The sequence below is a fragment of the Ochotona princeps genome, chromosome 15, assembly GCF_030435755.1.
Source record: "Ochotona princeps isolate mOchPri1 chromosome 15, mOchPri1.hap1, whole genome shotgun sequence".
In the NCBI taxonomy this organism is placed as follows: Eukaryota; Metazoa; Chordata; class Mammalia; order Lagomorpha; family Ochotonidae; genus Ochotona; species Ochotona princeps.
The window spans coordinates 54,037,767-54,062,641 of record NC_080846.1 but is presented as its reverse complement, the minus strand read 5'-3'; the positions used below and the strand labels follow the sequence as shown (position 1 = coordinate 54,062,641).

Here is a 24,875-nt window from a genome sequence, read left to right as displayed (position 1 = left end):
ACAGCAAGGGTGGCCCTCTGCCCTCCTCCCCTGGGGACACAGGAGGAAAAACTGACCCATGTGTCCCACCCCCCTTGCTCCATGCTGACCTTCCCCACTGTAATCAGAAGCCTACATGGGCATGCATCCCTCTCTACTATGTATTCAAAAGTAAAAGAAAATAAATTTTTAAAAAGTAGCGAACCTTATTTTATTTAAAACGTGCAGTTTGGGAGGAGGGCAGAAGTGCTCGGGGGCTGCTGAGCAGCACAGCGGCTGGGCACCTGTTGTTCCAAGCTCGATGCCCGCTGGCTAAGGTGGGGGCTGCGAACTGGCGCTGTCTTCATCCTCACTGCCCTTCTCTGTCCCAGCGACGGCCTCTCTCGACTTTTTGCAGGCAGACTTGGCTGACTCCTCTGTCGGCTCCTGGTGTTGCTTCTTCTGGGCAGCGAAGGCACTGAATGAGTCCACACAGAGGTGGGTTGGAGGTGTTGTGGGGCACTGAGGCAAGGCCCTGCACGTGAGAGTGCCTGCCCAGCTCCCCCAGCAGCTTCCCAGGCCAGGGCTGTGCTCAGACTAGACCTGGCTGTGGGACTGAACCACCTGACACACCACTTTGGCTAAACCCCAGGGCCTCCCCACGCCTTCTCCTGGGACCTTCCTCTGGCTTCACTGCACACCCCCTTGCCATTTCTGCCATTCTCCCACCCCATACTCATCTCCTTTGCCACCATGAAGTTCTGGGCCGCTTGACCCTGACATGGGGACCCAGGCTGCAGGCTGGACACTAGGAGGCAAGTAGGACTCTGTCCACAGGCAGGACTGACTCAGTGAACTCGTGCAGTGCGTAGGAGCCAGCACACACACCTCTGCTCCTCTGCAAGGGCTGTCCTTGTGGGGAAGGTTATTCTTACAAGTGCCGAAGCCCACAGTAGAGACCCCGGGGAGGCACAACTGTGGGTGAAACAGATGTGCCTCAGACAGGGTGAGTGGAGAATGCTTCCCGCCCACTGTGCCGGAGAAGGAGGGGAAGGGGGAGGCGACTGACTGCTCGGTTACTCGCCATTCTGTCTGCCAGAGCCAAATCAACATGCCAGCCACAGTGGCAGCCCTTTCCCTCAGCAGGCTGGGTTCTCATGGTCCTGCCCAGCTGACACCTGCAGGGAGCCCACAGGGGACTGGCCACCTCCAAGGCTGCTGTGCTGCTCCAGGGCTGCTGTGCTCAAGAAACGAAATGATCAGTCGTTCCTCACGTAATCCAGGCTCCTTCTCGGCCACCCCTACCCCTGGTTCTCCAGGAGCTGTGCCCTCTGGTCCCGCACAGCCCTGGGCAGAGCTAAGGATGAGGCCCTGTGGCGATCTTGGTACCTGACCGCATGCAAGGCCCTTCGGGAGGGCTGCAGAGGCCCCGGCAAGAGTGGATGGCGCAGGCCAGCCTCATGTGTCCAATGTGGGCCAACACCCCAGGGTCACCGTTAGCATCCGGAGCAGGATTCCATGGGCTGCCACGCGGAGGCGGGGCTCCTGGAATCTAGAGCAAGCTTACCGGGCCTGGAGGGATGTCAGGCTCTTGTGCAAGCAGGAATGCACCTCCAGGGCCAGCATGCGGGGGACATCTGGGCCGCCCCTCTGCGGGTCCCAGGGCAGGCTCACGGGCGTCTTATCTATGGGGTGGCTGGAAGAGGCCACATCCATCTTCCACACGGCTTCCATCTGGTTCCCTGGTTTTCTGGGGTTGAGGCGGGGTCAGGGGGATTGGGGGAAGCATGGGGCATGGCGAAGAGAGTTAGACACAGAGACACAGCACAGCAACCAGCTCTCTGGCTTCGTTTTTCTGCCCTGCTATAGCAACCATCAGTCACTGCCCTCCCGACCATGCCTCTTGCCCCAGCCCACATCACAGTCTTACTTCCCTGGGGCTCATGAGGCTGAGGAACTGCAGAGAGAGGCTCCCAGCATGGCCCCATGTCTCCAGGGCTGGAGTCCTGTACCAGACCATGCTGTAGTGGGAATACGGCTTCCAGCTGCTTATGGCAATGTCTCTTTCATTGTTATTCATTCAAGAGGCAGAGGGCGAGAAAGCCAGCTGCCATCTGCTAGTTCACTCTCTCCAAATGCTTTCACTGGCCACAGATCAAGGTCAAAGCCAAGCGGCAGGAACCCAATCATTTGAGTCATCATTGCTGCCTCCCAGGGTCTGCTTTAGCAGGAAACTGGCCACAATCAGGAGCTGGAACTGGGAACAGGACCCAGTGGCTCCAGGGTGGGATGCAGCTATCTTTACCACCAGCCCCCACACCTGCTTCCTCAGGGTCGTTTTTGAACCTGGGGGTCACATTAAGAAGAACCAGGTGGAGGAATCCACCATGGTGGGAGGGTTTGGGGAGGGGTGGGGAGAATCCCAGTACCTATGAAACTGTGACACATAATACAATGTAATTAATGAATAAAAAAAAATGAAATGCAATATAAAAAAAAAAAGAAGAACCAGGTGTATTTGTATGGACAGACCAGTGACACATACTGGATTGATGTTTAGGGTGGATAGGATTGTGTGGGTTTTGGCCGTGGACCCTGGATTGCAGAGCTTGAAATGCACTGAGTCAAGTTAGCCCCTAAGACCCACACCCACTGTGGTCACTGGGGAAGGTGGCTGGGGAAGACAGGCTCCTCATGCCCAGTGGCAGGGAAACATCTTGGCCTGTCTGTGCCCCCGCCCTGCTGGCCACCCTCTGCCCTGTTTCCCGGCACTTACCGGGCAATGCGCAGGGGCACACATTCCCGCTGCCTGGGTGCAAAGGGCTCCCTACAGGCAGTGCTGGCTGAGCAGGTGCGCTGCTGCCTGGGGAAGGCTGAGGGAGGCTTGCGCTGCTTCCGTGGCTTTCTGGAGGCGGCCTTGGGGCTGCTCAGGTGGATGTTCCACTCTAGCTGGAACTACAGAAGCCAGCAGGGAGGAATCAGGGAGTCAGGTCCTCACTGCAGGAGCAGGGGGTGGAGAGGGGACAGCCAGCGGATCCCTCCAGTTAGAAACCCCAGGAACTCAGAGCACCTGCACGTTCTTAGAGAAGCCCTGAGCTCTCTTGGCTGGGGGATTAACTGCTGTTTTCTCCTTTGAGAGCCTGGACAGCAGGGAGAGAAGCCAGAGAAGCCAGGGTAGCCAGAGCTGCATTACTTGGAGGGTTCACGGCCAGGGGCTAGGCTATGCTCGCTGAGCAGGGAATCTCTTTGATCCAACCTGGCCCTGGGCGATCAATGCTGGGCTGGTCACGTGGCTCCTTTCCTTCCTGACCCCCAAGCCAGTTCAGCCAGTCAGGAGGTCAACAGGTGGCGGAAGGTGAAAAGGAGAAAGAACACGCTGAGTCAGCACGCTGCCTCTTGCCCGGAGTCGGAGTGAAGCCCCCGGAGTGCTGGGCTGTTGCAGAGTGCGGTGGGCTTCCCCAGTTCCTCCAAGTCCCCTTATTATCCTAACCCAATCCCTGTGACCCACAATGGCACAGGCTGCTTCTCTGGCCCTGGTCACTGCAGGAAAAGTGAAAAGCCTCCCTCCCACCTCCAGCAGCCCCAGACCCAGATGGGGAAGGTGCTGCAGCCGAACGCTTGATGTAGGCGAGTCTTGCGGGGAAAGATGTGACTTGCAGGGGTGGCACAAAGGGCAATCCCAACACATAAAGGCAGGGGTGGGCAAGGCAAGCCAGGAACAATGCTGCTAATATAACCAATGGGCAGGGGTGTCTACTGGTTGGGTGAGACCCCCGTTTTATTCTTGCTTGTAGAGAGGCTGGGAAGTGGGCAAACCAGCCATTAAAAAAAGAAAAAAAAATCAGAAGAAGCCAGAGAAGCTAAATCTAATATTTGAAAGGGAAAGAGATAGGAGTCTTTGATCCCATTACTCCAAAATGTTAGCTGTTATCTCCTTGCCTTATGGGTTTTGATTTTTTTTGAAATTTCAGTACTATTTTGGATCCACCGTAAATGTCAGAAGTTTCAAGGGTCCCCATTTGACAGTAAGTTTACTTTTATTTTTTTGGTAATTCAGTCTAGAGCCTTCTCTTGGTATCCCAAGGATATTGATTCAAGGACCCCACCCATCTCTATACCAAACTGAAATTTCTTTTATAAAATAATACAATAGTTACAAATAATCTGAGCATATCATACTGTATACTTTTTTGAGGGGTAAAGATTTATTTGAAAGAGGTAACAGAGAGAGAAGGGGAGAAAGAGAGATATCTTTCATCTGCTGGTTCATTCCCCAGGTCACAACGGCCAGCGCTGGGCCAGGCTGAAGCCAGGAACTACAGATTTGATCTGGTCTTGAGATTACTTATGATACCGACTCGCGTGTGAGTGCTGCTGAAAGCCCAGATGCAGAGGCCATGGACACAGACTAGGATTTGCACTTAGATCGTGGTCTCCAGCCCTTCAACTGGCAGTTGTTCAGCTAGACCAAGAGAAAAGAAGTTTGGAGGCCAGAGTGTTTTGGAGTCTGCACAGAGGCTTTCTGGGTGTGAGAAAACAGGAGGAAAATTGGCATTTCCAGGTATTCTAAATTGGACCTCCTTAGGGATCCGGGTTCTGCTACGGTCAAGTGGGTGGGTTTGGAGTCAGATGCGCCACGAGGTTGGCCAAGTGGGTGGGTTTGGAAGACTGCAGTTTTCTTGACTGCCAATTTCTGGGGTAAAAATGTGAACTCTCAGTGAGGCTAGGAAAAAGATGAGATGAGGTTCCATATATACTGAGAGAAACAGAGAGGGAAAATGCATGTGTAGATCAATTCTGTCAGTCTAGATAAACGTCTCCTCATCCAGGGGCTGGGGCTCCTTGGTGGGACAAGAATGCAAGCATGAGAACACTTCAAAAGGCTTACGGAAAATGAAAGTAAGAGAGAAGTTTAGGGGCCAGCATTGTGGCATAACAGAAAAAGTCTGTTTGTGACACCAGCATTCCACGTGGGCGACTAGTTCGAGTCCTGGACACGTCACTGCCAATCCGACATCCAGCATGGGCTCATACACTGGGACAACATAGGAAGATGCCTTAAGTGCTCAGGCCCTTGTGCCCACGTGTGAGACTTCAGCCAAGTCCAGTCCCTGGTTATTGGGGCCATCTGGGAGTGAACTAGTGAATGAAAGGTTTCTTTCTCTCCCTTTCAATAACTCTGCCTTGAAACATGGAGAGAAAAACTTTCATGGATTGGTTCACTTTCTAAATGTCTGCAACTATTGGAGACAGGCCAGCCTGGAGTCAGGAGCTTCTTCCAGGTCTCCCATATGGATACAGGGGCTCGAGGAGTAGGGCCAGTCCTCCACTTCTTTCCCAGACCGTTAGCAGGGAATTAGATGAGCTGTGGAAGAGCGGGGGCTTGGAGCAGTGCCCACATGGGATCCCAGGGCCACAGGCATGTCTACCTGCTATGTTATAGCATTGGTCCCCACATGAATCTTTTTTTAAAAAACAAAAATAAGCTTAACTTGGTAGAAAAAAAAGATAAGCTTAATATTGTATGAGAAAAAAGATGAGCTTAATTTGGCATGAAAAATATATATTACAAAAAATTTAACATGGCTTTCCAAATTTTCTCCCAACAAAGTAAACATCTTTTATGAACATTTAAACATCATCTATGAACATTTAAAAAATATTTATTTTATTTATTTGAAAGTGTTATGAGGTGGGGAGAAGTCAGGGTTGATCTTCCAATGCTGGTTCAGTTCCCAAATGGCCCCTATTGTCAAGGCTGAAGCCAGGAGCCTGGAGCTTCTTCCAGGTCAACCATGTGGGCGCAGAGGCTCATCTGCTGCTGCAGTCCCAGGCATACTGGTAGGGAGGTGGATTGGAAGTGGAGAAGCTGGGATTCGAACCAGTACCCAGGAGCCAGGAACTCCCTCCAGGTCTCCCACACCAGTGGTATGGGACCAAGTACTTGGGCCACCTACTGCGTGTTTCCCAAATATATTAGCAGGAATCTGGATTTGAAATGCTACATCTAAGACTCAAACTGGTTTTCTGATAAGAGTTGCCAGTGATGCAAGCAGCAACTTAACAAGCACCATTTCCACAGACCTTTCAAAGTACCTTTGCATATGCCGAAAGTTGTTCACTGAATAAGCAGAAGTTAAAACTCCTATCTATGGAAACTTTTGGGACTCTCAGTGTAAAAAAAAGTACCTGAATAGTACTGGATCTTCTCTTTTTTTTAAGCTATAAAGCTATAATAGAGTACCAGGGACTAGTGTACCTTTTCTGCTTTAAACGACTTGTTGACCAAACAAAACCGAAGAAACAGGGAGGGTGAGATTGTCATGCAGACAACAGGGAGTGAGAGAGAAGAAGCAGACGGTGTCTAGACAGCAAGGCGGAGGACCCTAACGGAACCTGGCAGCTTTGCTCAGCGGAGCAGAACGTTCAGTGTTCAGGAAGGCCACAGTGGCCAGGATTCAGAGAGAGAGAGAGGAGGAAGCCGCACAGCACAGAGCCCAGAGAGCTGCAGAGGCGCTGCCAAGCCCACAGTATGGGCAGGAGGGCGGGCGTGGGGAGGGAGAGGCTGTGCCACAGGGCAGGAACAGGCAGGGCAGTCCTCAGAGTGCCCATCCCCTGGGAAGAGTGTGTTCACACCTGTTACAGTACCGTCAGGAAAGACCACCCACTTGAACCCAGCAAGTAGCCTTCAAAACCGGAAGCCAGATAACCTTCAGGAAAACTGATACTGCCTTGCTGGCCCGTGAGGGAGGTGAAGGTCTCCAGGCAGAAGGACAAGGGACTAGAATCCGCCTGGTTCTGCACAAGGGCAGAATGAGTTATGGAAATGGCAAATGTCTGGGAATCCAAGAGAGTTTAGATCGTGTGAAGTCAAGTGATGATGCATTTAGGACTTTTTACCTGATAAGACAACAATAGGAGAAAGGCCAGGAGGGCGATGCAGACGGATACTGTTGGAGGGTTTCAGGCATGAAATGATAGAATCCATTTTTATAGGGCCCGGCGGCGTGGCCTAGTGGCTAAGGTCCTCACCTTGAAAGCCCCGGGATCCCATATGGGCGCCGGTTCTGATCCCGGCAGCTCCACTTTCCATCCAGCTCCCTGCTTGTGGCCTGGGAAAGCAGTCGAGGACAGCCCAATGCATTGGGACCCTGCACCCGCGTGGGAGACCCGGAAGAGGTTCCTGGTCCCGGCATCGGATTGGCGCGTACCGGCCGTTGCGGCTCACTTGGAGAGTGAAACATCGGATGGAAGATCTTCCTCTCTGTCTCTCCTCCTCTCTGTATATCCGGCTTTCCAATAGTAATAAAATCTTTTTAAAAAAAAAGAATCCATTTTTATAATGTATAAAATGCTATATTATAAGCCCCAGATAAACAATTAATAAAGATGAGTACCCAACACACCCAGCATGGAGATACAATAGAATTGAGAAACTAAATTTCTCCAAAAAAGACAGAGAAGTGGAAAAGGGGACTAAAGACAAGATGGAACACATAGAAGCAATGAGTGAACTGTTGATTTAAATTCAACCATGCTGATAATGTTGTTCAATACACACGGTCTAAAAACCTCCAAGTGAAAGGCAGGGACAGACAGATTGCCTAAAAAAGTTAAGACCCAACTATAACATACCAATTAAAAACATGAACTATATCCAAAACCTGAATCAGGCTAAAAGTAAAAGCATGGATAAGGATATTCCATGCAAAAAAGAAACAAAAAAGACAGGAGTGACTGTATCAACATAGATTTAAGAACAAGGAACACACTCCGGAATAAAGAAGGCCATCTCCTCTAAGGAAAAATGGTCACACTGCAAGAATATTTAACAATCTGTGTGTGCACCTGATCACATAGCCTCAAAGTGCCATCAACTTGATAAGGTTTATAAACCTGGTGCAAAAATTATATGGACCTGGACCAGGAATACCCAACACTCTGACCCCAAACATTGCAAAACTGAACTTGGAAGACTTGAATTTTCTGATTTGAAAACTCAAATTATTTAGACAGTGTAGTGTTGGAAAAAAGGTAGACATAGAAACCGAAGAAGAGAAACTAAACTTGTAGGAAGAAAGCCACGCATGTGGTCAAGTGATTTTGTCAAATCCACTTAAGCAGGGGTGGTATGGACTGCCTGCTTCTCCTTCTCCGCTTCCTTTCCTCCTCTTTCTCCTCCTCTCATTCTTCTTTCCTTTTTTCAAATATTGATTCTTGTTTTAAAGATAGAATTACAAGGAGAAGGAGAAATACAGAGAGAGGGAGAAATCTTGCACAAGCTATTTCACTCCCCAAAAGCGCAACGACCGGTTCTGTGCCGATCCGAAGCCAGGAGCCAGGAACCTCTTCTGGGTCACCCACATGGGTGCAGGGTCCCAAGGAACTTAGGCCATCCTCTGATGCCTTTTCCAGACCATAAACAAAGAACTGAATCAGAAGTGGAACAGTCAGGACACAAACCAGCACCCATACAGGGTGCCTGCACAGCAGGGTAGAGGATTAGCCTGTTAAGACAGGGTGCTGGCCCTGCTACTCTAAATTCTGATCCAGCTTCTTGCTTATGGGCCTGGGAGGCAGCTGATCAAGTAAAATAAATACATCTTTTTAAAAAAGTAACTCAAGGGCCCGGCGGCATGGCCTAGCGGCTAAAGTCCTCACCTTGAGGGCGCCCTGGGATCCCATTTGGGCGCCGGTTCTAATCCTGGCAGCTCCACTTCCCATCCAGCTCCCTGCTTGTGGCCTGGGAAAGCAGTTGAGGATGGCCCAATGCTTTGGGACCCTGCACCCATGTGGGTGATCCGGAAGAGGTTCCTGGCTCCTGGCTTCAGATTGACACAGAACCAGCCGTTGCGGTTACTTGGGGAGTGAATCATTGGATGGAAGATCTTCCTCTCTGTCTCTCCTCCTCTCCGTATATCTGACTTTGTAATAAAAATAAATAAATCTTTTTTTAAAAAAGTAACTCAAAATGAATCCCAGATCTGAATGTAAAACCACTTAATTATTAAAAGAAAGCATGTGAGAAATGTTTGTGGCCTTGGGCTAAGCAAATATGTTAAAAAAAAGATACAAAACATATGAACCATAGAAGAAAAAATGATAAGCTGGATTTCATTAAAATTAAAATCCTTTTCTCTTCAAAAGACATCATTAGGTAAATGAAAAGACATGCTTAGGCTGAAAGATACTATCCACAAAATGCTTATTGAACAAAGGACTGGCCTCCAGAATATACAAAGAAGTCTTACGCATCAATACAGCGGACATTTCTTTTTTAAAAAAAGGATTTATTGAAATGTTCCAAGTTGTTGATGACAGTGGTTATAAACTACATGCATGTGCCAAAGCCCTGCAGTGTTCCCTTAGTTAATATTGGTGAATTTTATAGCATGTAAATTATATTTTAGAAAATCAGACTTCTAATAAAGAAAGAAAGCATGAATCCCTTAAGGCCAATGAGACAACAGTTACATCTACTGGATATTGGGAGCAAAGGATACCAGAAAGTTGGCTTAGTCGACCTGACAAAGCCCAGAAACAACACAAGTTTCCATGCAGAGCTACCGAGAAATCCCAGAGAGGGCTGGCACTGGGCACCCTGGAAAGGGAAGCAGAGACTAGAAAGAGGGAAAATGAAGGAAAGTTTGCATAGGGACTGTCCGGATCCCAGATTCTCCTGTCCTGCTCAGCCAGCCAGGGTTTGCTCTAACTCTGGCCAAACAGTAACACTGTACCATCCAGAAAGGGAAAATAGGTTCTCTGGGCTTTGGGGGGAATGCTGGCTGGGAGCTGTTGAGCAGAAGGAACACGGAACACGTGAAACCACAGCGTTAAGTGAAAGCTCACAACTGAATGTGGAACACTTCCTCTCCTCAGAAATGACTTTCCCCTTCATGGCTCCCAGCCAAGTAAACACCGGAAGGCTTCTCACTGGGAAACTGACAACTCTGAAAGCAAAGCCTCAGCAGTAAAGACACTGGAGCCTCCCCTCCCCCAGTCAGTCCTGCCCACGGTGGTGGTTGGCCTCCAAAATGACCTTCAGAGGTCCCGACCTCCGGCTGATCACGCCCCTGGGCAGGTGCCTTCCTGACTAAGTGAGGGCTGGTGCAAGCAGAACCCAGTCAGTGCGTGTGCAGCTTGCATGTCCGTTTGGTTCATACTAATGCTTGTGGAGTGGAGACTTGACCCATCCACAGTGTCTGGAGATGTGGACTGTGGGAGGAGAGCCAGTGTTGGATCCAGCCAGGAGGGTGGAGTCTTCGTGCCTGAATTGTGGTGGCTCTGTAACAGGTCACTCAGGAACGAGCATTATGCACAATGGTTAAGTCCCAGTGCATACTCCCTGTCTTGCTGTGTCATGCTCCGGGCCACCTTGGGACTCTGTCAGCAAGGATGCGGTCACCAGAGGCTGATCCTAGCCTGTGGCCCTCCAAGTCGTGCGCTAGGTGAACCCTTCTCTAAGCTGGTTGCCTCAGGCATTTTGTTATAGTTCTGAGCAACTGCCACTTCCCAGCAAGGGAGGTGGTATGTGACGTCCAGGGAGCGTGGCAGCTGCCGCTGGGGGCCCACAGATCACTTGCTCCTGGCCAAGCCAGCCGTGGAGGGTTTCAATGAGCACCCTCCAGGAGCAATGTGGGGAGGAACTGGGGCTCCAGTGCCGGCCATGTGAACGAGCTGCCCAAATGAGGGGCGCTCTGTCTCCCCCAGTTCAGAGTTTGGCCTGCCTTCTGACTGCAGCTTCATAAAGGCCAGGCCCAAACAGTCAAGATAACCCCAATTCTTGAGTCACAGATGTTGTGAGGTGTAACAATTACTGCTAAGTTAAGCCAGTAGGGTTTGGGGGTAGTGTGTTATTCTTCATGAGACTTTCAGTCAACCCAGATTACCTTAACAGGAACCCCTACTTGACAAGTGCTCCCACCCTCACCCCCCACAGACCGTGGGTCCTGTTAGGCTCACCTCAGATACAAGCAGAGAAAACAGACAACCACATTCTCAAACACTCTCGAAAATGTGAAAGACAGAGACTGGAGTTGGAGGACCCGGAGACTGAGCAAGGAAACGAAAACTTCCCCAAGCTATTTTTAAGATTCTCAAACTGGCAAGAGAGAATATCATATCCAAGAAATAAGGGACAAGATACTAAAAATAAAAAAAAAATGTCAGAGAACAAGAAAGAGTTTCTGGAAATTAAAAATAGAGCCAAATGTGAAAAGCTCTTAAAGGACAGGAAACTAAAGTTGATGAACTATTCCAGAATGAGATAGCAGAGGGAAGGTAACGGCTGCACCAAACGCTGGTCCACGGTGGTGGCAATGTGAAATCCGACTGAATGTGCTGGTTTGTCTTGAAAGTGGGGCACATCTTCACAAATGCCTGACCCTGTAACCTGGTGACTTGGGTCTCCTAGGAGACATGTTGCTCTTGCCAGGGTTGACATATCCATAAGCAGCTGCTTCCTATATCTCTGGGGCTTCTGCACCTTTAGCCTCAACTGAATGCAGGTTAAAAAAAAAAATCCTACACCTTTATGGAACATAAATAGATTATTTTTTTCTTGTCACGATTCCCTGAACAATACAATGGAATAGCTATTTACATAACATTTACATTGTTGCGAGGTGATTGGAAGCTCAGAGGAGGAGGTGCATAAATTACATGCAAATCCCAGGCCATTTTATGCAGGGGACATGAGTGTGCCTGTGTGTTGGCATCCACAAATACTAAACCCCAGGGAACACAAACAGCAACATAACGCTTGTTAACATCATTAGCAACTTTATCAGGAAGACATTAAAACACTGGGGGTGTGTTGAGCTCTTGGCAGTGAATATGTTTGCTAAAATTCTAAATTCCCTCTCAAGAGCTGAAATTCTGTCATTGGTAATAGATAATACTGTTAGTTTTATTTTATACTTCTACTTTTATTTTAAAAAAATTTTTTTGAGAAACAGAGGCAGAGAGAAACAGAGATTGCATCCTCTGGTCCACACCCCTGATATGATTGAGGACGAGGCCCAGAGCAGGAATCAATTCAGGTCTCCCAGGTGGTCTGAGTAGCTGGGTTCCTATCACCCATGTGGGAGACCTTGACTCTTACCAGCTCCTGGCTCTCTGGCCCTGGCCAGTCCTAGCTGTTGCAGGCATTTGGGGAACGAATGTGTGTGTGTGTGTGTTTAATTTTTTACAAGTACTGGGGTCAGCATTGCATGCTAATCCTCTCCCTGCAGTGCCAGCATCCTAAATAGGCACTGGTTTATGTCCCAATTGTTCCATTTCCAATCCATCTCCCTGCTTGTGACCTGGGAAAACAGCAGAGGATGGCTCAAGTCCTTGGGGCCGGTGGGAGAGCCCGGAAAAGCTCCCGGTTTTGAATCAGCCCAGCTCCAGCTGTTGCAGCCATCGGGAAGTGAATCAACGGATGTCAGACCTTTCCCTCTGCCTCTCCTTCTCTCTCTGTAAGCTCTGCCTTCCAAATAAAAAAGAAATTTAAAAAAATATTTTTTGTTATTTGATTATTATAAAGATAATAAATTTCATAAACATGATTTTTAAAATATTTTAAAATAAGTAAACATATAACATTTCATCTGGTTCATCATCAGAAAACCCATGATGGAGGCTTATCTGTTTCACGAACATGGGGAATGCTTTAAATAAAACTCCAGTTGTACTAAACATCAGAGATTCCATAATGGAGAAATTATAGCCCTGACTGCTTAATGGGGTGGTTCAATAATGTTACCTAAACTCATCTTTCTTAGGCCACTGACCTCCAGAACCCTTCATCATGTGGATGTGACGCTATCTGCCTGTCTTTACCCCCGTTCCTGGCCGCTCCCTCTCTGTGACTTCAGCACCTACTGGTACCTCTTAAAAGTGCAACCACAGTGTTTGCTCGTGACTGGCTAATGTCCTCAAGGTTCACATACGTCATGATTTCTTCACACTGGCATCCTGTGTGGGCAGGTACTGGTTCAAACCTCAGCTGCTCTAATGTTGAGCCAGCTCCTTGATAACGGCCTGGGAATATCAGTGGATGATGGTTCAAGTGCTTGGGTTCCATGTTGGAAACCTAGATGTAGCTCTTGGCATCAGCCTAGCTCAGCTTTGGCCATCTGGGGAGTGAACCAGTGGAAATTCCATTGGATGAATCTACCACACTTCTTTAGTCATTTATCTGTGGGTGGTCACTGGTGGATACTGAGGGTGACGGTGTGACAAAGATGGAGGCTAGCAAAGCAGAGGCGTCCCCAGGCAGAGGGGACGATGACAGCTGTGCCTCATGTCTGGGGAACCAACATTGCAGGGTAGGGCAGGGTAGAGCAAGCATTGGGAGAACTACAGCACAGACTCAGAGCTCAGGACAAAGCCGCCCCACGCCCTACATCTCTTCTCATGGGACTCTAGACGATTCTCTCCAGTATTGCCTGTTAACAGATTAGAACGCCCTCCTTTCCACTCCGCCCACCCATCCCTGGTCGCAGCCCAAAGCCCCACGGATTGCTCTCCTGCGCTGCCTCCCCGCACCCTCCCGGGGGTGGGGCAGGAGCCGTGACCCACCTTGGGGAATATGGCTGCCATGCTGCTCAGGCACTCCTGGCGCTGCTCCTCCAGGCGCCTCTGCCTGTCAGCCCAGGCCTGCAGCCTCAGGCTCTGCAGGCGGTCCAGACGCTCCAGCACGCCACAGAAGTCCCCTGCCTGGTGCGCAGCCCCCCACTCTCGCATGACCTGTATGTGGCTCATCACGTTCAGGCTGGGAAGAAGAGAGCAGTGACTCAGTGGGCAGAGAGGCCTCCGCCTCCCCAAGGCGGGCTGTGCAGAGACAGTCACGCGTTCCTGTAACTGCTGTGAGCAAGAAAGGCAATGGAGGTGGATGAGAGCTGGGGACAGCCAGGAAGACACAAACAGGAGGTGTGTCAGGGGAGGCGCCTTGTGGCCTGGCAGGGAGCAGGAAGAGAGGGAAGCAGGCTGGCACTGTGGCACTGTTGTGCCGGACTTTGAGATTCCCAGAAAATCACCAGGAGTCTGAAGTTGGTGCTAACGCATGATGGGCAGCTTGTTCAAAACTAACCTAGGCTCCCAGCCCAGCAGGATGGGGAGCAGTAGCAGCCAATGTGGCCAAGGCAGGAGAACCTGCAGTAGAAAGGGCAGAAGAAGGTCCAAAACGAGGGCGAGCTTCAACAGCACAGGGTTCTCATACATTCCAGGCCAATTCCATGTAATTATACAGACATGATTGGTCAGTTTAACTTAACTTTCAAAAAGAGCAAGTTGGCAGGCTTCTATTGGTGGGTTTGAAGCAAGCAACTTTCAAGAAGTACAAACTGATGGGCTATAGGGCAGTGGATCTAACACCAGCGATCTCCTTCCCCAGGAGTGTTCTGCCTACGTGACCTGCCAGGTGTCCTGCCGGGTCTCAGGTAGACTGCCAGGCCTGGAGTTCACACTAACCCCCAGCGGAGCAAGTAAGGCAGAAATCACAAAAGCAGAAAACATCCAGGTTCCTCAGCACCACCTGCAAACACCACCATCCTGTATCCCAGCTGCTCCACTTCCGATTCAGCTCCCAGCTAAGTGCGGATGGCCCAGGTGACTGGGCCTCAGCACCCACCTAGACGGCGCCCCTCGCTCCTGTGGCCATCTGGGGAGTGAACCAGTGGATGGCAGATCCCGGTCTCACTCCCCCTCTGCCTTTCAAGTTAATAACTCTTAATTAAAAACACAGTGAAGCAAAAATGAGGGCAGCCTAGTAGGGTGGGAGGAAGAGAGGAAGAAGTGGGAAGTGGAGTTCGTGGAAAAGTCTAGCGCCGTGAACACTCAACCTCCCACCCCTGCCAGGGCTGTCCAGGGCCCCAGAACCAGAGGTCCTCTTCCAGAGCCTCCCTCAACCCCGGGGGCAGTGGGTGTCGGGGAGGGGCACCTACCGGAGGCCCTGGAGGCGCCTATGCAGGATGTACTTGTGGCACAAACACTGTAGCCGGAGCACTCCCAGCTCCAGCGTGGTAGTGATGAGCTCCGATGCCTTGCTGCGCAGGTGATGGGGCAGCCCCGCCTCTGACGCCTCATTCAGGAGCTGCAGGTTCTTCCGCTGGGCCTCCAAGTCCATGTGGAATACCTTCTCCCTGGCACTGCCTGGAGATCTCTGCCAAGAGGGCCGGTGGGCCCTGCGGATGGGCGTCCCAGGGATGGGGAAGGAGGCGGATTTCTTGGGCTTTGTGGGAGGAGCCCGGCAAGCCCATGGTTTCCCCGCAGACTCCGCTGCACTCATGGTCCTGAGCTGCTGGGTGTTAGGGGACCGGGGCAGGTGTAGCCGCCTGTCTACGGCACTCACAGCCCTGAGCTGGGTGTTAGGGGACCGGGACAGGTGTGGCCGCCTGTCTACACCAGCCGACTGGGCCCGGCTTGGGGGAGGTGCTGACGGTGGCTCCGTCTTCTCCTTGTTCCTCTTTCGACTGGTTGCTGTGAAGACCTTCTCATCTGATTGCTGCACCTGCTGCCCCGGCTCCTTCCGTGGGCTCCTTGGCTGCTTTCCCTGTGGGACAGACCTCTGCGGCTGCCTATGGGTGGCCACTTTGGTGTCCCACTGCCGCAGCGCCTCCACTTGCTCCTGGACCGCCCTTTCCGGCTGCTGCAACCCTGTCTCCTCCTCCCAGGTGAACTCCTTCTCCAGGCACTGCCCTTGGCTCTCCGGGTGAGCCTGGCTGGGGCCCCCGGGGGACGGCTGCTCTCCCGCATGGGAGTGAACAAGGAGCTCCTCCTGCTCCTGACTCTTTTGGCCTCCATCTCCATGGTCTGGGCTTTCCAATCCTGGGCTTTCCCATGTCTTGGAAAACTTGAGTTCTGATGAGGGGATCAGTGGAGGCTCCAGGCTCCCTCTGCCCTCTCTGTTGAACATATCTGCGACCCTCGACTGCATGGCCATGGTGGACAGCGGTGGACGCATTGAGGGCATGACACTGCTGTCCCAGGCCACGGTCACTGGGCTTGGGGAAATGGGAGAAAACAATCGCCCCTGCTTCTGTGGTTCCTGATGGGTTTGCTGTGTGACTCTTGGCTGCTTTGGGAAGGTCTCTTTCTCTAAGGGGCTTGTGGAGTCTGCATGGACCTCGACTTCTGCTTGATCTCCTGCCATCTGCAGCTGCTTTAACTGGAACTCCAAAGCGTGCTTGGTGAGGAGGAGGTCATGGTACTTCCCCCCCAGGACTTCCTGTCGCCTCAGCAGCGCGTCCCTCTTGCTCTCCAGGGCTTGAACGGACTTCTGGAAGTGCAGCCTCTGGCTGTTGAGCTCTGAGGTCATCTCTGTCTTCAGGGACTGGTACTTGGTCTCCAGGTTCCTGTTCTCTTTCTGCTGAAGCACCAAGGCCTGATGGAGGTTCTCCACCGTGGCGGACATGTAACCAATGGCCTTGACCTCCCCCTTGTTGAACATGGTGGAGTCCAGGAGCTCCTGTAGCATGGATTTCACCTCGGAGACCTTGGTGAAGGTGGTGTGCCTGTCCTGGAGCATCTGCTGTGGACTTAGGGGCTCCGGGTGAGCTGTGGATTTTTGGGGACCTTTTCCCCACCAGCCCTGCCAAAAGCTGTGTCGGGATACTAAGGAGAGGGAGAGAAAAAAAGGCACATGGCCCAAGAATTCTAATTTCTCTAGATCCAGCTTAGCCAAAATTCCCAAGCAATCTCTTAGGAATGTGGTTAGAAAACAGATCTTGGACTGGCTGGACATCCGGGTAAAGGTCGTCAGGGGTTTGTTGGCCCCGAGCCTGCCCGGGGCTCCCCCTTGGTTGGCCAGCTCCACTGTGCCTCCGGAGCCCAGAAGGGGCCCAGGATCACTGACAGCTCTGCTCCACTACCCGCCCCACTGACTTGCTGTATTCTCCAGGGGGCAGTTACTTGTCCACCTCCCAGCCTTGGTCCCCTTAAGCCCACCCGTTACCTCTGAACTGTGCTCATAGAGAATCAATCACACAGTCCTGCTACCGTCCACAAGGGTCTGCTTCAGAATCACTGAGATCTTGCCCCGTTTAGGGCATCACCAACTCCTGAGACCCCGTGCTGCCAGGAAACGCCCTGAGCACACGTGGTGCTCAGCCACAGGCGTCAGTGCTTCGAGGACTGGGCCATGGCTGCAGTTGTATGGACTGGTGGTGCGACCACCCACAGGGCCAGGGGAGCGGTCGTCTTAGCGCAACTGTTCATTTGCCTATTCAACAGACCTCAGTAGGCCAAAGAGCTAGTAGCAGATTCTGGATGAGGGGCCAGGGGACACAGGGCAGATGGGTGATGTCAACGTCACCGCAGTGTCAAGCTGGTGTTCCCAGAGCGTCTGTGTGGCCTGGTGGTCCAGAGCTGACTGTGGAGTCAGCAGCTTGGGCTTAGGCAGATGTGCTGCCTTTGTGTCTGGGACCCTTCACCTCACAAATGAGGTAATCGAGGCAATCTGTCCCTCAGGATGTACACGGTGCCTGCTTTGAGCTGAGCACACCACTAGGTACCTTGTCCAGTACCCAGTAACTCCTCCCTGAAAGCAACCAATACATCGTAGCCTTGTTCCTTCAGGAACTGAACATCTAGCAAGGAAATAAGGCAAGTGTACAAATCGGGACAAGTGTTGTGGGACTGTCAAATGCCACACCAGCATCGCACATGGCCACGTGTTCCCGTTGTCCCACTTCCCTTCCAGCTCCCTGCTAATGTGCCTGAGAAAGCAGCAGAGGACGGCCCAGGTGCTTAGGTCCCTGCACCCATGTGGGAGACCCAAATGGAGTTCCAAGCTCCTGGCTTCAGGCAGGGCTCACGCTGGCAATTTTGGCCATTTGGGGAGTGAATCAGCAAGATCTCTGTTACTGCCCTTCTCTGTAATTTTGTGTTTTAAATAAATAATCTTTTTTTTTAAAGTTTACAACTAATATTGAAATACACAGCATAGAGACCAAGGGAGAATGTCTACTCATTCATTTTTGCCCATCTTCCCTTCCCTCCATCTAACCACCTTTTGTGGCTGTATAGGTAGGTGTCGCCCCAGCCAACAGGCAGGTGGTCACTCCTCTACACTGCAAGCAGTTGGTCGTCCCCTCATCCCGTACAGGAGAACACTATGAGGTGTACTAAATGGTCTGTATCAAAGCGTTAGAAAAAGGCAGAGATGAGATTCAAGGTCAGGTCTGTGTGACCCACAGCCAAAGCTCTGGTGGGAGATCAAGAAGCCGGGAGCCCTAAGCGTGAGGCCTGCATCCCCTCCTTCGTCAGCCTTACTTTCTCAGAGCTTCGGCGTCCATGCAGACTGCCAGCCCCATCAGTGCTGCTGGGGGAAGCTCTGAGATCTGGCCTTGCTGCCCGAGCACTCTAGGGGCAGCCATCCCCAGAAACGGGGCTCCACTGAGCTTCCTGGCTCTGGCATGAGAAAAGGATATTTCCATACTATGTTTTGTTCCCCGGAACCCATACAAGGCCAGCACTGTAGGCGGCATCCATGGAAACCCTTCTGAGCATCTCCCAGGGATGGCCCCTCAGCACTGCCCACCCAGCCCCACCCGAGAGAGATGGTGCTGTGTAGGGGAGATGCCCTGGAGGCCCAGCAGCCTGGGACTCCTTCCTCGGGGAAGGCAGCACCCTGCCCCACCCAGCTCCCCTCCCAGGGCCCCCCGGGACCTACTTTGTGTCTTTTTCCTTTGCTCTTCAATGAGGGTGGAGCAGAGCGAGATGAGGGTCTCAATGCCACCCTTGGTGGCAACAAGGGAAAGAGGCAACACTTCCTCCATCACTTGAATCCATTGGTTCTGGACTCGCTCTTCTTCCTCACTCTCCCTGTGTCTGATTTCGTAGCTCAGACTTTCACCTGCAGAGGAAGTGGGCTAAGACAGTCCATCCCTGAGGGAGTCCCCAGCACCCGGCTTACAGCGGCTTTGACGTCACATTGCTTTCACTCCTCATTGGCTGTATGAGGCTGGGTGCATCAGCTACTCCTGTAAAAGGCTTGGGCCGGGGTAAAGGAGAACGGATATATAAAGTGATCAATGCAAGGTGCATCATGTAGAAATGTGTCAGAAAAGCTGATGTGGTGGCAGAGTGCGCTAATCCTCTACCTGCAGAGTCAGCACCCGTATGGGTGCCAGCTCTAGTCCTGACCGCTCCACTTGTGATCCAGCTGTCTGCTAATACCCCTGGGAAAGTGCCAGATCATGGCTGGAGGGGAGACCGGGAAGAAGTTCCTAACTCCCAGCTTTGGATCAGCTCAGTTTCGGCTGTTGTGACCATGTGGGGAATGAATCAGCCTATGGCAAACCTCTCTCTGTCTCTCCCCCCCCCCTCTGTAAAATAAAAAAACATACCTTTCAAATAAAAGCAAATAAATCTTTTTTTTTTTAAATGCACAAGAGACACTAAGTATTGCTGCCCTCCAAGGCAGGGAGGTGCCTGGTTTACTGGTGTGACGTGTGCTGCTGTGCTTCAGCAGATGGGCAATGAGATGGCTCTCTCTGGGCAGCCGAGGGCTCAGCGGACTGAGAGCTCCCAGGAGTGGCAGTGTGGGGCAGCGCACATGCCCACCCTGTCCTCTGACCCGCCCATCAGACTGGGGGAGCACCCGGCTGCAGGGCTCTGTGCCCTGGGCCACACCCCAGGGGCTGGCATCCATGTGTATGCCGCAAGGATCAGGCCGTGCTGTGACATCACCATGGGATCCTCTACAGAACAGGAGAGAGCTTCAAGAAGTTGGTGGAAAATTATATGAAGAGATAATGTTCATTTTGGTGCAAACACTTTTGAAACACACATAGAAGGGCTGTCAAAAAGTGAACAGAGCATGTATACTATGAAAAAACTGCACATACATCTCAAAATGGCTTTGTACCAAAATAGACTTGTCTATTAAAAATTATTTAAAAAGATTTAGTTATTATTTTTTTATTAGAAAAGCAGATTTACAGCAAGAAGAAGAGACAGAGAGGAAGATCTTCCAGCCACTGGTTGACGCCCCAAGTAGCTGCAATGGCCAGAACTGAACTGATCTGAAGCCAGGAGCCAGGAGCTTCTTCTGGGTCTCCCACATGGGTGCAGGGTCCCAAGACCTTGGACCATTTCTCTACTGCTTTCCCAGGCCACATGCCAGGAGCTAGAAGGGAAGTGGAGCATCTGGGACACGGACCATATGGAATCCTGGCACTTGCAAGGTGAGGGCCTCAGCCACTGAGTCATCACGCTGCCGCCCCCCCTCCCCCCAAAAAAGAATTTGATTCCTCCCTCCCTCCATTCCCCCAACCACTTTATCTGAAAGGCAGAGAGAGAGATGCAGAGACAGACAGCACAAGAGCTTCCGCCGCTGGTTCACTCCCCACTTGACCACAAATGCCAGAGCTTGGCAGACTGAGGTCACCAGTATGAGGCTCAGTCCCATCTCCTCACATGGAGAGCGGGCAGGCTCATACTGGAGCCACCGTTACTGCCTCCCCAGGAATGATGCACGTTAGCAGGAAACTGTAGCAGAAGTGAAGCCAGGATTCAAACCAGGCACTGTGACCCAGGCAGCATTTAACTACTGCACTCAACACTTGAGTACCCTCCTGTGATGCCAACATCCTTATTAAATGTCAGGTTGAGTTCTAGCTGCCCCACTTCTGATTTAGCTTCTTGTTAATGTACCTGGGAAAGCATGGAAGATGGCCCCAGTGCTTGGGTCCCTGCCACCCACGTGAGAAATCCAGGAGGAGTTTCAGGGTCCTGGATTTGGCCTGGCCCAGGCGCAGACGCTGCTGCCATTTGGGGTGTGAGCCAGCAGGTAGGTCTCTCTCTTCTCCCCTCTCAACCTCTTCCAAATAAATAAAAATAAATCCTTCTAAAAACTCCAACATTTACGCCACCTTTTCAAATATACTCTCATAGCTATTGTAAGTTCGAATTCATTTCTGTTCTGACTTTTACAAAAGGAGATGTTACAGCAAACCAGAGATGCAGGTATCCCGGCATGCCCTGCTAAGATAGTGACGTGTGACATTTTTTTTTTTAAAGATTTATTTTATTTTTATTACAAAGTCAGATATACTGAGAGGAGGAGAGATAGAGAGAAAGTGGAGCTGCCGGGATTAGAACCAGCGGCCATATGGGATCAAGGCGAGGACCTTAGCCACTAGACCACGCTGCCGAGCCCAACATATGACATTTAAGCGATGACGGGTTTGCCCCTCTGGGGAGTAGAAGTGATGTGTGGCGACATGACGCTCCACTGGGAACGGCCAGTGTTCACCCTGCCCTCCCCACTGTCCCCATCGCCTCCCAGCACATGCTGACCAAGGCAGAGAAAGGGAGTGCGCCCAGCTGCCCACTCACCCCAGTCACTCAGCCAGCGGAGGATCTCGTATAGATGCTTCTCCTTGGCTTTAGCGTCTCTGGAGAAGGAGGCGATCTTCTCCAGCAACATGAATCTCTGCCTGCTCGTCTGGTCTGCCTTTTCTTTCAGTCTGTATCCTAACTCTTCCTGGAAGCGGCTGATGACAGAGTTGACATTGCCCAAGATGTCTGAGAGCTGGGTAGAAATATCCTGTGTGGGAAGCAGCAAATTGCAGTCCTTACAAAGGCGGATCCTGGAGCCAGGTACTAGTGGTGGCACTGTCACCTAGGGCATGTCCCTGAACCCCACTAGGTCTTGGTTTTCTTGTAGGGATTGTTAAAACATTATAGAGTCGAAGGGACCCGCACAGTAGCCTGTTGGCTAAAGTCCTCGCCTTGAACGCACCTGCATTCCATATGGATACTGGTTCTAATCCTGGTGGCCCCACTTCCCATCCAGCTCCCTGCCTGTGGCCTGGGAAAGCAGTGAAAGATGGCCCAAAGCCTTGGAGCACCCCAGTGGGAGACCTGGAATAGGCCCTGGGCTCCTGGCTTCTGATTGGCTCATCTCCGGCCGTTGCATCCACTTGAGGAGTTATTCAATGAAAGATCTTCCTCTCTGTCTCTCCTCCCCTCTGTATATCTGACTTTCCGATAAAAATCAATAAATCTTGATTTATTTTAAAAAACTTTAAAAAATGTTACAGGGTGATTGTAAGAATTAAATGAATAAGGAAGCTGGGTTTGTGATACAGTGGGTTAAGCTGCTGCATGTGGTGCCAGAATCTACCACGGGTGCCACTTTTGAATTCTGGCTGCGCCATGTTTGATACAGCTCCATGGTAATGCACCTGGGAAAGCATTGGAAAGTGGCCTGAGTCTTCATGGTCCTGTACCCAAACGGGACCCCCAACTGAGTCTCCAGGCTCCTGGCTCCTGGTTGGCCATCCCTGACTCTTGTGGCCATCTGGGCAGTAAAACAATAGATGGAAGATTCTCTCTTTCTCTCTCCTCACCCTGCCCTCAATTCAACCATTCAAATAAATTAAAATGAAGAGAGCACAGGGTCTGGCACATGACACACGCAATGATGGCAGAGCCTCTGATTATTATCAGCAGACAAAACAAAGGTGTCATCATGGTTATCATTCTGTCGATTAAGGCCAGGAAAGGACATACTACTGAAAACATCACAGTAGACATTTCTTCAGCATCTCCGACCTTGCTGGGAGCCTGGCAACACCTCCTTAAACGATGCAGAGGTGTCAGGAAGAACAGAGACCCCCAAGAAACCAGCAGGGTCCAGGGGACATCCAGTACAGGGTGAACTGAGCCTTTGGTCACTTCTTCAACCCCATGAGCATCCTGGATAGACCCTGAGAGCTCCAGATCCCTCCTCCTGCTATTCTGAGACCCCTGCCCTGCCCCCCACCATCCTCAGGGCTCCCCGGGGGCATCCTGCCTCAGGGGGCTGCTACTCTCTTCTGCCCAGAGCTCTGTCCCAGGGTGGTGGTGGGTTCCAGTTCACCCTGTATAAGCTGAGTGTAGGAACTGGACATTTTCAGCTACTCGACCTGCTACCTGCAGGGATCCCGGGACTTCTGAGGGCCCCCATCACAGACCCCAATGGAAGGGTGACTGCCCTGTCTCTGTGGCTACCTCGTGGGCCCTTATTAGCTGGGCAGTCTCAATCCTAGAGATGACGGCTTTCACCGACGCAGGGGTCACCAGCTGGGAGGGGTCGTCTGTCTCCATCCTAGGCCCCTGGGTCAGTCACGAGGTGTCCTGAGTCTCTGCCACCCAGGATGAATGCATAAGGTCCGTGGAGAGTGGCCCAGGGGAGCTCTAGGCACCCCCTGTCCAGCTGCAGCTCCTCTGCTAACTGTCGGCGCCTGCGTTCTAACTGACCCTCCTACCCAAGTGACATCATCAGCTTGATGAGAGCAATTAGATGAGACTTTCTGCCATCTGCCTGGCTCTCTGGCTTATTATCCTTTGCCCGATATATAGATACAGAAATACTTCATCTGTTGCTTTTCATAAAGATCACAAAATGTCATGCCCCCTAGTTAGACACTACTGACTAAACAAGAAGCCATTCAGTCATTTTCCCATAGAGAACCTTTAAAATCTTTGCAAATTAAAGACAATCAATAACTAAACGTGTGTATGGAGGCAGGCATCGCTGTGGACACCATATCTCAGAGCACCTGACAGCTCAAGTGCATTGGTCACAACACTCACCTGGTGGTGAGGCCTGGACTCCTGGCTTCAGCTTGGCCCAGCTCTGGCCACTGCAGCCATTAGACAAGTGAGCCAACAGTTAGAGAAGCTCTCTCTCTCTCTCTCTGTAACGCTGCCTTTAAAATATACCAATAACAAAAAAGAAAGAATCAGTGGATGGAAGATCGATCTATCTATCTATCTATCTATCTATATCTTTCATTATCTTCTTTCTTTCACTTTTCATTTCAAATCACAAAGGGAGAAGACTAAACTTTAGCATCACTACCAGTAAGAAGAGCGAGGTCATCATTACAGATTCTACAGTGAGAAAAATAGAAGGGAGGGCCTGGCGTGATAGAGTAGTGGTTAAGGTGCTCGCATTGAAAGCGCCGGGATCCCACATGGGCACCAGATCTCATCCCGGCAGCTCCACTTCCCATCCAGCTCCCTGTTTGTGGCCTGGGAAAGCATTTGAGGACGGCCCAATGCATTGGGACCCTGCACCCGCGTGGGAGAGCCGGAAAGAAATTCCTGGTTCCTGGCTTCGGATTGGCGCAGCACTGGCTGTTACGGCCACTTGGGGAGTGAATCATCGGACGGAAGATCTTCCTCTCTGTCTCTCCTCCTCTCTGTACATCTGCCTTTGCAATAAAATAAAAATAGATTAAAAAAATAAAAACAGAAGGGAGTACTATGAAAAAGTGTATGCCAAAAAAATTGGTAAATTAGATGAACCAATTTTTTAAAAGACTTATTTATTTTTATTGGAAAGGTAGATACACAGAGAGGAGGAGAGACAGAGAGGAAGATCCTCCATCTGATGGTTCACTTCCTAAGCAGCTGCAAGGGCTGGCACTGAGCCGATCTGGAGCCAGGAGCCAGAAACCTCCTCCAGGTCTCCCACACTGGTGCAGGGTCCCAAGGCTTTGGGCCGTCCTGGACTGCTTTCCCAGGCCACAAGCAGGGAGCTGGATGGGAAGTGGGGCTGCTGGGATTAGAACTGGCGACCATATGGGATCCCAGTACGTGCAAGGCCAGGACTTAAGCCACTACATTATCGTGCTGGGCCCGGAATGAATGAATTTTTAAAAAGACACCACCTTCCAAAATTCGTCAAGAAAGAAGAGATCCAATAAGGGAACTGGATTTTTCTTTTTGTGAAAAAGCTTTTTGTTATAGAAGGTCTGTCCCCAGAAAGCTTAAACTGTGTTCAACAGTTAAGAAAAACATAACACAGTTTTATATAAACTATTCCAGAAATGTGAACAGTAGGGAAAATTTCTCAAATTATTTAATGGGGTTAGCTGAAACTTGATGAAACAATCAGACACCGGTTCAAGTCCAGGTTGCTCCACTTCCCATCC

General features: G+C 50.9%; 1 protein-coding gene across 1 annotated transcript; it reads right to left on the bottom strand.

Moving 5' to 3' along the window:
• Positions 1–209: 209 nt before the first annotated feature.
• Positions 210–23,187, bottom strand: FAM186B (family with sequence similarity 186 member B). Its single transcript, XM_058673146.1, has 9 exons — positions 22,945–23,187; positions 21,286–21,496; positions 18,617–18,799; positions 14,889–16,557; positions 13,525–13,717; positions 2,735–2,913; positions 1,526–1,708; positions 1,166–1,195; positions 210–436 (listed from the first exon to the last, which is right to left on the bottom strand). The coding sequence occupies exons 1-9, from the start codon at positions 23,038–23,040 to the stop codon at positions 292–294; spliced, it is 2,889 nt and encodes a 962-aa protein (XP_058529129.1). The 5' UTR covers positions 23,041–23,187; the 3' UTR covers positions 210–291.
• Positions 23,188–24,875: the final 1,688 nt, after the last annotated feature.

Coding starts and splice junctions, on each gene's coding strand:
- FAM186B (XM_058673146.1), bottom strand. CDS start 23,040: ATGGAGACAGACGACCCCTCCCAGCTGGTGACCCCTGCGTCGGTGAAA. Junction 2,914..13,524: donor TGGCAGCCATATTCCCCAAG/GTGGGTCACGGC, acceptor TGGCTTCTGTAG/TTCCAGCTAGAGTGGAACAT. Junction 1,196..1,525: donor CTGACATCCCTCCAGGCCCG/GTAAGCTTGCTC, acceptor TCTTGAGCACAG/CAGCCCTGGAGCAGCACAGC.